We start from the raw sequence: 13,342 nt of genomic DNA on the forward strand, positions 1-13,342 counted from the left end.
TGATTTTACTAATCAGCCTCTCATTTTAAATGCAGGGTCAGCATTTACTTTCCACAGTAGTCTTAGATATGTATGCCAATTGGTCTTGATTTTCTGCCATAAAGTTTTATGTGCCATAAGAAACACTATATTTGTCAGGATGGACTTGGCCTTTTTAATTTTAGGTATAAAATGACAAAGCTACCTCAACTATTACAGGTTTGAATTCAGTAATTAATGCATAATTATACTTACAAACTGTTCCTCCGTAATAAATGATATTTTTGTTTATTTATTTGTTTATTTATTTATTTATTTTTGGCTGCACTGGGTCTTCGTTGCTGTGACGGGCTTTCTCTGGTTGCGGCGCGCGGGCTTCTCATTGCAGTGGCTTCTCTTGTTGTGGGGTGGGGCTCTAGGTGCCTGGGCTTCAGGAGTTGTGGCTCAGGGGCTCTAGAGCGCAGGCTCAGTAGTTGTGGCGCACAGGCTTAGTTGCTATGGGGAATGTGGGATCTTCCTGGACCAGGGCATGAACCTGTGCCCCCTGCATTGGCAGGCAGATTCTTAACCACTGCGCCACCAGGGAAGTCCCATAAATGATATTTTTACTTACATACAGCAAAGTTAACACAAGCAAACTTTTTTCCAGTAAATTATTTCACACAGGTATATGCTTATGAATCTATTTAATTGTTCAAACTGTGCTGGAGAATACATATTTTGGAATACATAATTTGTTAGATTCAGTTATAAATAGAGGTGATTTCTAATGGGAATTTCTCACACTATCCTGATTATCAAAAAAAATTTATTAAAAAAAATCCATATAATTTGCTCCCAAATCTGTTATATCAAAATATATTTTCAATTATACACTTAATTATGTCACTTTCAGCTGTTTTCATAAATATTAGAGATCCCATTTTAAATTATTTTATGAATATTTCCAAAACATGTTTTCCAATTATTATTTTTCTAATGAAGACAAACAATTGACCTATATTTACATATAAATTTTCTCTGCACAGTGATACTTTTTTTTAAAGAGAATAGTATGGAATGTGCAAAAGCTCAGGCTCTCAAGGGCAAAGCCAAAAAAAAAAAAAGGCAAAATTTAATTATGTCTCCTGATTTTTACTCTTTTGAGTTTTATTTTCTCCCCTTGTCTATTTTTTTAAATGCTAGAAATTTACCTTAAAAAATAACAATGCTACTATTTCAGTTATTTGCCTGGGGGCAAGGGGGTGGGGGGGGAGTGGGGTAGTTAGTTTTATATTATCCCCCCCCAAAAATCATGGTTTCAAATTCACTGGTAGTAAATATATTAACTACCTGGAATCAAAATGGAGAGCCTTTCAAGATAAGGAGTTGTGCAGTCAGCAATGACTTAAATTAGTCAGGATAGCAGGAATCCGGGGTCAAAGCTGTTTCCACCATTTTGGTCTTACCACCATAGGTAAGTGGGACCCTGTTTGTATAGCACTTGTTTCTGTCATAAGTGTAACAAGTCTCACTGTCTTCATCACAGATATTGCTCTGGGTGGCAGTAACTACTTGATTATCCAGCTCCACTTCTGTAAGATCACATTTTTTACAGCTGAAAAACAAATATATGCATTAGACAACCCCCATCAAATGTTGTCTCAGAATCTGAGTAACTCTACATTTCTATCCAAAATCAATTAGTTCTGACAAAAGGTGACCCCTTTCAGACTTCAACGTCTCTATAATACAGAATTATTTACGTAATTTTTCAACCTTCAGTTGAAAGTAAGCAATATAATTAATAATATGATAATATGATTGTGAGGTACTAGGAGTAAATGAGTTATTTATAGTAACAAAGAAGGGATTGTTCTTTAATTTTTATGTTGGATTCTATAGTTTCCAAAGAAACACCTGCATGTTAATGTGTCTGAATTATTAAACTATAAAGACAAGTTGGTCCTTTGTACTAATGGCAATAATTTCATCTTTAGAATAAATTTACAGCTAACTTTTATCTGTGATAAAGTTTTATGAATTTATTATACCTAATGATTAACATAGGAATTAATGTATTCAAAAGTTCAAATTATATTGGTAAATGTTTATACCCCAATTTGTTTTCAAAAACATTCTTACTAACAATTTAATTAAAAGTTATTGACTTCAATATCTATATTAGTATGAAGGAAAATCTCTTACAGGTCGGACAAATGGTACACAAATTTGGTTCTCAGGGGTGAGGTAGGATCAGAGATATTCTCCCTGCTGTTCAGAGGAACACTAAAAAAAAAAGAAAGAAAGAAAACAAAGAAGAATAATGAAATTAGCAGATACTGCTATTTTTGGTAATAGGTATATTGCTAGGACAGTACTTACTATTTCATTCGGACATTTAGCACTCTATAAACACTCTTTAGTAATACTATTACTCAGATTTCACAGTAATTGTTACATTTTAAACATTGTCATTCAAAATAAACCTCACAACAACTCCTCTGTCAACTATCTTTGATTACTTGACAAATCCCTGCTTTTCCTTTAAAAATAAGATCAAGTTTTACCTTCTCTGTGATTTTTACCTTGATCCCATCCCCACCCCTCAATAAACTCCTTACTCTGTAGTCTCATTAAAGTTTCATATATCTTATTATAACAAATGCCATATTACAGTTGCTTACCTACACAGTAGTTGCTTCTAGATTCTATAAATTCCTTGAAGCAAAAACGTTTACACATTCCCAGTGCCTTGCTACACGTGTGGCACGTAGAATATGTTCAATATTTATGGAATGAATGGATACTAAAATCCACATTTTAGAAATGCAGTAATTATAAATCAAAGAGGTTGGTGACCTACCCAAGGTCACACAACTACTAAGTAGTAAAGCTGGAACTGGAATACAGACCTCTTGATTTGGAGATGTTCCATGAAAAATTACACATCAACTAGTTCAGGTGATTTCATTAAATTTTACATTTTTTCATCTATGTCACCACTCCTCATCATATGCATCCCTCCCTACCAAAAAATACAAAAAACAAACAAAAAAACCCTCATGTTTCCTAACTCAGTATTTAGCAATATTATCCACATACATATCCAAGCCAAAAACTTGGATACCACCCTCAGTCTTCCCTCTCTGTCATGACCTATATCTAATCCATCTCACAGTTCAATTGATTCTGATTCTTTGCGTCTGTGAACTCCAGCTACTTGATCAGGACACCAACATTTCTCTCCTAGTTTGCAGCAATACCCTCCTTCAGTCTTGACCCCTCCAATGTATTAGCCACATTATTGCCAAAATAGTCTTTTTAAAATACAAGCCTAATTTCCTTCTCTGCTTAAAACCTACACTGTCTCCCCCTAGAAAACAGGGTATCATTAAGGTGGCACAGAAGACACTACATGAAATACTCTAACTCTCCAGCCTTCTCTCTCACCACACCACCCTCTTTATAACATGTGCCAGCTGTAAACAGCTGCTTGCAATTGCACAAACTTACCACGATTTTCTCATCTCCAAGTCTTCACAATGACAAAAACAATAACAGTTCTAACATTTACTGAGCACTTACAGTGTGCCTGGCACTATGATAAACATGTTAACATGATGATCTCATATAATCCTCACAGCAACCCTGTTTCCTTTTCCTGGCATGATCTGCTTCACCTATCAACCCTGCCGTTCCCCCACACACATTTACCTAGCTAACTCCAGTTCAGTCAGCTAACAGCCATCATCCACTTCTACCACTTACTCCACATACCCTCTCCTGCCTCCCCCTGCCACTCTCCCACCTCCCCCAAGGACTGGACTGGGTGCCCCCGCTTTGTGCTCCTATAACATCCTATGCCTATTCTTGTCATAGCATTTACAATACTGTATTGAAATTGCCTTTTCAATTATTTAAAGTTCCCTACTAGACTGTAAATTCTTTGATGGCATGGACTGTGTTTTATATAAATTATTTTATCCCCAGCTCCAATCCTCAGTGGCTTTCAGAAGCACTCAATAAATGTTTGCCAAATGAATGAATGAATGATCAACCCTTTATTATACTGTAAAATCTCTAGTAGTATTAAAAAATGCTTTAAATAATGAGAAAAATAAGAGAATAAACATGTATAAGTCTTTCACCATGGGCCAAACACTGTTCTAGGTGCTTTTATACATTACTATATTTAATCCTCACAACTTTATGAAGTATATGTGTATATATACATACCTATATAATTATTCCTTTTTTTCAGTTTAGGAAACAGGCTCAAATTAGTTAAGTAACTTGCCCAAAGTCACATCATTAGTAAGTGATGGAGTTGGGAATAATGCCATAATGACACAGCAACGATAATAAAACTTTCAGAAATAAGATTAGGGAAGCATCAATACACATCAGGGAAGTGGCATGAAGTAACTGAATTGCCTGATTTCAGTAAATAATATATCATAAAAAGAATCATGTAATAGAAGAAAATGATAAATTAGAGAATCCTGGTGTGCCATTTTAAATCTGTCCCCTGGAGATTTAAACATAAGATAGACACTCCTCTTCAACATGGTTTAGGTGCCAGTGTCATGGATGCCATCTCCTCAAGTTACATGCTTCTCCAATTGTTCTATCCTTAACAGGGAGCTATGTGGTATAGACTCTGTGGTCAGAGAAAATTTGCTAGAGGAAGAGACGTCAAAGCTAAGACATGCAGGGTGAGGAGTTAACCAGGCTAAGAGGGGTGGGAGAAAGAGTTCCTCAAGCAGAGGAACCAGGTTATGCAAAAACAGAAGAGGAAGAGAGCACTGTGAGTGTGAGGAAATAAAGGTACTGCAATGTACTGGCTTTTCAAACATGAGGTGAAAAAAAAAAAGTGGCAATGGAAGAGCTTGAGAGTTTTGCCGAGCATTATAGGTTAGGCTGAGACATTCGTAATTTATCCTAGTAACATTACGGGAACCAGCAAAGGGATTTTAAGAAGGATGGTGACATAATGATAACTGGCACATAGGTTAGGTGAATAAATAACAGCAAATATGTATTGAAAATGTGCCAGGAACTATACAGTCTTTAAAAGGAAGAGATCTTCTCTATTTATCTTTACAATAACCCTATGAGATACATATTATTTTTTTATTAGTAAGTAATAAATAAGTAACTAGCATACCAGAGCACATAGCTATTTAGTGACAGCCAGAACTTGAAACAAATTCTTAAGCATATTATACTTCTCCCATTGATTAAATGGGATCGAATGCTATGTTCTGTTTCAATAAGAGGTATTTGATTTGGGGGGAGGCTGTTCAAGGTAGAAGTAGTTCACAAGGAAGACATTAATGACTAGATCCAATAGGAATCTCAGTTCTTAAGTATTATTAGCATTTGTGCTGTCGAGTAAGACTCATAGCTTATGACAGACTATGTGTGAAATGAAATAAATATCTGAAGTCCAATATACAAGTGTAGACGAAATTAATTTAGTCAATTTGATTAGTCTACCTTACTTTTATGGAGACCGGCAGTTGAGTACAAAGTGAAATACTCTGTGGTCCATATATGGTACAAAACAAGCCTTTTAATGTTATCTCAAGTTTCACTTTGAACTGATCAAGGGCAACTAAAAGCTCTGATTCAAATTGAAATAACTCCATATAAACAGGGCATGTTGATGACTAGATGCGACCTTCAGTTATTATTTGATCTAGCTGACTGGTTTTAGGTTGCCTGGAAACCTTTGTTCCTGCTCCCAACTTCTACATAATTGGCTCAAGCCCATTAACCAGATTCAACTAATGTAAGGTGCTATACACCAAAAAGAGGAGCAAAGATATAGGTATCACATGCAAACAATTGCTAATATCAGAAAGTATCTCTGCTCACAATATGAAAAAATGAAACATGAAATACCACATACATAATTCTGATGTTTCTCTCCACAATGTCTTGACTAGGATCTTCAGCAGAAGGGATAATCCTGGAAGTAATCCGGGCACACTTACATTTGTTGTCAACAAGAACAGTCCTTTCATCTTCATCTTGGGCTTGAAAGATAATATATATTAAGAAGAAAGGTAAATGAAAGTTTATTTTTATACTTTCTATCGAGTTAATTTATGCCCCTCCCCCCAGCAGAAAACTTAAGTTTTATGGTTGATCAGTTTCGGCTTTCTTCATTTGTTCTCTTTCCTAATCTAAAATAGCTAAGTGGAATCTCACAGCGTAGTGAAGGAAATCCAAATGAACTCCAAAAGGAATTTTCTCTCCTTCCCTTGGACCAGTCCATGGTCTTTCTAACCTGACTGAAAGAATTCTGGTTTTAATCTAATGCTATTAATATAGGCACAACCCTCTGAATGATGTGGCTTTGTAAAAATCAGTGCCAAATGCCAAAATGAGAAAGAAAACAAAAATCTAAACTGGATTTCTCTCAGACCTGAGCAATTTATTCAAAAGTGAACAAAAAGTAACATTAGCCTTTATAATAAACCCAGTTTGAAGTGTCACGTCCTTCCTGAACTCCCAGTTATACTTTCTTTTTTCCTTAGATTGCATTAGAACTAAGAACATGCATACTTTCCCAAAGATAACCTTATTTTGTAAGACTTCAAATATTCTCCACTATAAGTTTCCTAAACTTAATTATATTCTTCTTTTTCATAATAACATTCAGGTTATCATAGTATAATGATTTAATACAATAAAATAATAAGTGCTATATTTATTAATATTTCTTATAAGAATTATTTTTAAAGATACAATATATAGAGATATAAGGTGGTATAAATTTGCTAACACAATTTAGAATATATTGTGAGGTACAAGTTCTATTTAATATAATATGCATGTGTACAGAAAAAAATAATAAATGAATGAGTGAAGACACAGATGACTATTAAAGCCTTAACTCTGAATGTCAACATCTATTGTCTAATCGGAATATTATACACAGATGACTATTTAAGCCTTAACTCTGAATGTCAACATTTATTTTCTAATCTGAATACTAGACAATGAGGTCTGGTAAGTGCTGCAAAGTATTAACGAAGAAAATTTCTTATTCTCTGGACTTTGATCAGTTAACCTGTTATTAACCTGAAGAGTTAATAATAAATAGCTTTACTGGTGACTAGGAGACTAATAATCCCATTAATAAATATAGGGAACACAGAAAAAAAAGCAAGCTTGGAAAGGAAAATAGTGAATTAAGTTCCGGAATATATAAAAAAAGTTTTACATTTTTTTATTCTGAAATGATTTTAGTCTTACAGAAAATTTGCAAAAATAGTACAGAAAGTTCTCATATATCCTTCACCTAATTTCCCCTAATATTTACAACTTACATAACCATAGTACCGTTATCAAAATGAGGAAAGTAACATTGATACAATACTATAAATTAAACTACAGACCTAATTCAGATTTGACCAGTTTTTCCACTATTCTTTTCCTGTCCAAGGATCCAATCTGGGATCCCACATTGGATTTATTTGTTGTGTTTCCTTAGTATATATGTATGCACACTAATCTGTGACAGTTCCTCAGTCTTTCCTTGTCTTGTAAAAATTTTTAATAAGAAAAGAGAAGATGCTTATAATATATGTAGTGGGGGGAAAACAGTGTCATTTCATCTCTCTTAAAATGCATAAGAACCTGAGTAAAAAAAACATTTTTTCTTTAAAAAGTTGAAAAATTATTGTAAAAAATTAAAACAATGTAAAAGACATAAATAAAAAGTGACAATCCACTCCCCCCCAAAATAAATAGCTTTATTTAATAGTGTTAATTAAACAATAATAATGATGCTAAATATCTTTTTTATTCCTATAATTTTAGCTAAGTGACCTTTAAAATTTCCTATCATCAAGCCTCAATTAAAAAAACAAAGACAGCACACAAATTCAAGTTATAAAGGTTAAATGATAAGGATAGATATAACTATAACTGGAAATCTAATTATTCTGGTGACGATCCCAGAGCAGAAAGGAGCTAACTGCAGTATTTCAGTCTTAATGATAACAGTCATTACAAAAACATTTTAAGACCATTGTTATTGTACTTATAATTGTTTTGAAGTACTTTATAATGCATTATTATGCCATTATTCATAAGTTCTTAATAAATCTTCTGATTAAAGTCTGTATGGTATTGGAGAAAAATCATTACGAAGCAATTTAAGACAATGATATAATTCTTCTTAATTTTTTGAAAAGAGTAAGATGACTTAAATGGTCTCCTTTCCCTCCTCCGTATTCATGACTCTTAAATGTTTTCTCTCAATAAAATAGAAATGAGCATGTAATGCGTGACCAAAAAACACAGATTGAGTCAAGTAGTGACTTGACCATTAAGTCTTAAATAGAAAATATCTGTATTTTAGTTATGGCATATACTTTCTTGCCAGAAACATAAGAAAAAACCATCATTACTGTTACTATATAAAAATACTAGGTAGCCTAATATACCTACCAGAAAAATTGTACAAATACTTTCAATTCACCAAGACTTATAAGATTCTAACATTCTGTTTCATCGACAAGCAGTATTTTTCCTAATAAACCTGTTATTGTAGACTATGCCTTACTTTATTCCAAGAGCACCTGAAAGATAGTAGGTGTTCAATAAATAGTTGTTAAATTTAATTCAATTCAAACGAGTAAGAAAATAGACTTAATACATACTAGATATGAACGTAATGAGTTTACTAAAAGGTGATTCTCTTATACAGGAAGAACAGGACAGTAGTTAGGAGTGTGGACTATAGTGTCTGATGGCCTGCGTTCTACCTACCGCATGCTTGTTGTATGACCTTAGGTAAGTTACTTCATCTCTCTAAATTTCAATGGGCTCAACTATATGTCAGAAACAATAATAGTACCTACCCTCAAATGGTTATTGTGAGAACTAAATGGAATCATATATGTAAAGCAGTTAGCATAATGCCTAGAATATAGTATATACTCAATAAATTATAGTTCTTTTATACATATATAGCTATATATATATTTCACATGTTTATAGGTATATAAATATGTTATAAACATATGTATTTATATATATGTATAGGTACCTACACATGGTTTACTACTAATATCTTTGTTTTAAGTATTATTAAATTCATTATTCTTAATGCTAAGTTAGTATAATCTATATGTAAAATCACTGTTCTTAATTACATCATACTGTCTTGAAATAAGAATGAGATCCAAAAAAATGAATAAACTCAGTAAGTCTTAGAACAAACCAGCCAAATTATATCACTTCTAATTCATATGCCCTTCTAGATGAAAATTATTAAACACTGTACTTCTATATTCAGAAAATAATCCATTTTCTATAATAGTTTGAAAAGTTAATAAACAAAATAACTGAAGTTCAGCCATCAAGTTATAGGAAATGTGTACAACATTAAACATTGTTAAAGGGTCATAATAAATCTGTAGGCTCAGATCCAGGAATGTTGTTACAATGTATTAATAACAAGCTCTCTGGGGAAATAAAATCCCAATACACTCTATATTGTATGTATAATAATTATTACTTTATTTCTCCAGAATATAAATTTGAGACACTCAAGGAGAAGATTACTGATTTTCAAGATTCAATATGGGTATTCATGTAAGTATAGCTATTTGTACTTATCCAGAAATATCTACTTTCTTATTCTCTAGGTTGTAGTAGGCAAACAAATGAGAAGAGAAAAAAGAATAAAAAGAATTACAATGAGTCTTGTCCATGTAAATATCACTGCTCATACAAAGATTAAGACATGCTAGAAAAAAGCAGCCAGCTAGCTGTCCAACCAAAACACAAATATAAATGTTTAAATCTGAAGAACAGATCTGTGTTCTATTTTTCCTTTTATCTGGGTTCATTCTCAAAATACCACATACCTGTCACAAGAACAGCCGTAACAAAAATGGTCAGGACTCCCCAGAAAAGCAAATAGTTCTTCATCTTGGCTTTCTTTTGAAAAACTGGAGCTAAAAAGTCAGGGTTAAGCTGTGTGATCTATAACGACTGTGCAAATGATGGTGCTTCTGCTTTCTTAAAATAACACTCCAGGCAGCTAACAAACTAAAAACAATCACAACTGCGGTTGAAGTCTGAAATTTAAATACTGCACTGGAAAGAAATTATGGCTCAGATTTACGTATTTTCTTCCAAAATATACCCCAAAGCCATGTTTTGGTGCAATCACTTTTTATTTTACATTTATTCTATATAATTAAATCAGAAGACTAATAATAATTTCAAGGCAGTAGTCCATTAAGAATGTTTAAATGGGGATTCTCAACGTTATTACCTAGATAATAAAGTTTTCAAGTCAAACATAATATGATATTTGTTGTACCTGGAACAATAAATGAAGAAGAGAGAAGAAGGAGGAAAGAATTAAAGCCCTTTAAGGTTCCAATTGCATTTTATGTCAACTTTTTCTTCTAGTCCTTCATTAACCAAGTTACCAGGTTTAACATACAGATTATAGATTATATATATAATATATACATATTCTCATTACTTTCAGTTATTTTATAAGTTCAAATGTGGAACTGGAATTAGAAACAGGTGGATGCTAGATGTTATCAGTTGCCATGTTTCAATTTGATAGTATTAAAGCAGACCCTGTATTTGCTCACCCAGTTATACCTTTCAGAATTGTAAATCCATGAAATGATGTGTGTTTGAGATGCCTCAACAGAAAACTGAATCACCACAGTATTGCTTATAAATTTTTTTCATTAATTAGTGTAAAAAACAAACAAAAAAAACCCCTGAGCTTTTGGATAGGGCATCCCCCTACCTCCTACCCCAACATGCTAGAATGTCTCTTAGGCAGGATTGGCTACAATTATACAACATCAAATCTATGTTACTTTTGGTTTTCAGTTCTCTAATTTTATAAGAATCTCCTAGAATTTTGTGAGTTACTGAAGAAATACTTCAGGACCATAAGTAGGCAAGCGGATTTCACAGCTGGCAGTAAAAAATGGCAGAATGAAAGCTATTAAAGACTAGCACATAATTGTACTCCTTCAGTCAACACGTACTGAACGTTTAGCAAGGACAAAGTGCCAGGCACTAGAACACACAATATTACTGCACTGTCAAACTTTGTTCTCATTTTAATTTCGACTTTCATAGGACTTAGAAACTATTTGAGGTTAAGAAAAGTACACTGGATTCACTGGATATATATACTGGATATAATGAATAATTATATCTTATAGAAAGAGAAACATCTGAAAGCTCATTATTTTAGTGTGTGGTCAGGATGTCAAAACAAATATCAACCACTTAAGATCTAAATAACTGATTTATTATATCACTCCAAAAAAAAGAGTAATTAGAAGTTAGTTGGATACATTTTAAAGCCATTATTTCCTTGAAAATAAACTCAAGGGTAGACTGCTTCCCCAACAAGCAAGTTGGATAAATCTCTGGAGACAAATTAAAGCCTCCCCCAAAACTTATTTTTTATAAAAGCCAAGACTGACATATAATTACTAAGCTAAAGAAAAGCTCTATATTTGATTTCTATTCTTTCAACCTTATAGTTTTGTAATTCTATTATGTAAACCATGCATCTAAAATAAATTATTTTAATAAAAATAGTGAGGACAGTACCAAGTGACACTTTTGCTACCAGAAGAGTTACCTATACATGCAACACAGGATCAGGACAAGTGTTTTGTCAAGTGTGGTCCCGGGGTCATCTTCCCTAGAGTATTAGTCAAAATATAGATTTCCTGGCTACACCCTATCAGAATTTCTAGAGATGTGACCTTGAAATATGTATTTTTAAAAGCCTTCCAGTTGATTTTGATGTACACTAAAATTTGAAAATTGGTAGACTGTGGGGAGGGAGCATAACTAGCAGCATTAACTATGGAAGAGCCAGAAGCTAATAAAGGTAATTTTTTTAAACAAATGGGCTTACATTGGAAATCACTTAGCTGAGGCTTATATTCACTTCTATTTATGTTTTACAGGTGAATTGTTTCATAATCTTTTTACTAGGTCTGGTTTAATTTTTAAAGCACTTCATCTCTGATTTTGTTCTTCCTACTAAAAAATGTATCCATTCAAGTTGAGTTAAATAATTGGGAGCTTAGCTCCATGTTCTAAATTCTTCACCAAAAATGGTTTATTTTTCCACATTTAAACAGATGATTCTTACAGTAAGAGTTTCAGTGGTAGACTCATTTGGATAAAAGAGATCTTAAGGTAATTTAGTCTCACCTTCTTTATTCCCACTTAAGTTTTGTTTCAATTTCCTATACAGCAGACAGCCTGAGTTCAGAAAACCATCTGAAATAGGTCGATGCTTCACTTCCTCTGTACATAGCTTATTATATTTAGGATACTCAAATCATGACAAAGACTTGATTCTCTTGAGACATAGACAGTACACTCTCCTTGTTTTCTTCCTATCTGACTGATGACTCCTGTTCAGTATCTTGCTGAGTTTTCCTCTGAATATTAAGGTTGATCCTCAGCCTTCTCTTTTCTCTCATCCTCTCCCTAACTGATTTTATCTGATCCCATGGCTTTGAATATAGGACATGCTGTGACTTTCAGATCTATAACTGTAGACTTTACCTTGCCCATTGAGCTGCAAACTCCTGTATCCAACTCTGATACCTTCACATGGCTATCTAACAGGTATCTAAAACTTAACCAGGCAAAACAGTACTCTTGATGACCAAGCCACCCTCACACTTCCATTCCAATCTCTTTTCATCTTTATTCTTCCTCATCTCGGTAAATGGTACCTCCATCTACCTGGTTGCTCAAGGAAAAGTCCTCTTCTTTGATCCCTTCCTGTTCTTCTCCCTCATATTCAATTTACTACCATGTCTTGTTGGTTTTATTTCCAAAATATATCCCAAATTTATGATTCTCTCCGTTTTCACTGCTACCCTAGTCCAAGCCTCTGTCTTCTTTCCTAGACTACTATAATAGCCTCAGTAATAAAAAGCGATTTTTTCCTTTGCCCCAGCATTGGCAACTAGGACTCACAGATGACAAACAAGAATGGCTAAGTACCCTAAATTCTAAAGAGAGTTGGATACTTCCTCCAAGACTTAACAAGAAGCAACAGAACTCAACTTACTACCATCACAACCCCACCACTTCCAGGTTCAATCCTCTAGTCTTTAGAGAACTCTGGAGGGAAAAGGGGAATGCTATCACAGAAGATGTTGGCCTTTTGGAAACAGCACTGTTTGTGGTAAGAGACTTTCCCCCTTTTACTTCTGAGAGGGGGCAGGACAAGGTGTTCTTTTCTCCCCAAAGTTAACTGAGGGAGAGAATCAAGAAAATAAAGAGATCAAGAACCCTGCAAGAAGGGGAAACTGAGAAACAATATACGTAATAGTTA

At 33.7% G+C, this 13,342-nt stretch overlaps 1 protein-coding gene across 1 annotated transcript; it reads right to left on the reverse strand.

Moving 5' to 3' along the window:
• Positions 1-648: 648 nt before the first annotated feature.
• Positions 649-10,022, reverse strand: JCHAIN (joining chain of multimeric IgA and IgM). Its single transcript, XM_081224441.1, has 4 exons — positions 9,852-10,022; positions 5,876-6,002; positions 2,167-2,247; positions 649-1,576 (listed from the first exon to the last, which is right to left on the reverse strand). The coding sequence occupies exons 1-4, from the start codon at positions 9,913-9,915 to the stop codon at positions 1,372-1,374; spliced, it is 477 nt and encodes a 158-aa protein (XP_081080567.1). The 5' UTR covers positions 9,916-10,022; the 3' UTR covers positions 649-1,371.
• Positions 10,023-13,342: the final 3,320 nt, after the last annotated feature.

This window comes from Mesoplodon bidens (genome assembly GCF_964165515.1).
Source record: "Mesoplodon bidens genome assembly, chromosome: 1".
Lineage (NCBI taxonomy): Eukaryota > Metazoa > Chordata > Mammalia > Artiodactyla > Ziphiidae > Mesoplodon > Mesoplodon bidens.

Bases quoted from the DNA above. Each gene is read 5' to 3' on its own strand.
- JCHAIN (XM_081224441.1), bottom strand. From the start codon at position 9,915: ATGAAGAACTATTTGCTTTTCTGGGGAGTCCTGACCATTTTTGTTACG. The intron at 6,003-9,851 runs GTATGTGGTATT...TTATCTTTCAAG, and splicing joins TACGGCTGTTCTTGTGACAG to CCCAAGATGAAGATGAAAGG. The intron at 2,248-5,875 runs GTATGTGGTATT...TTTTTTTTTTAG, and splicing joins GAGAGAAACATCAGAATTAT to TGTTCCTCTGAACAGCAGGG.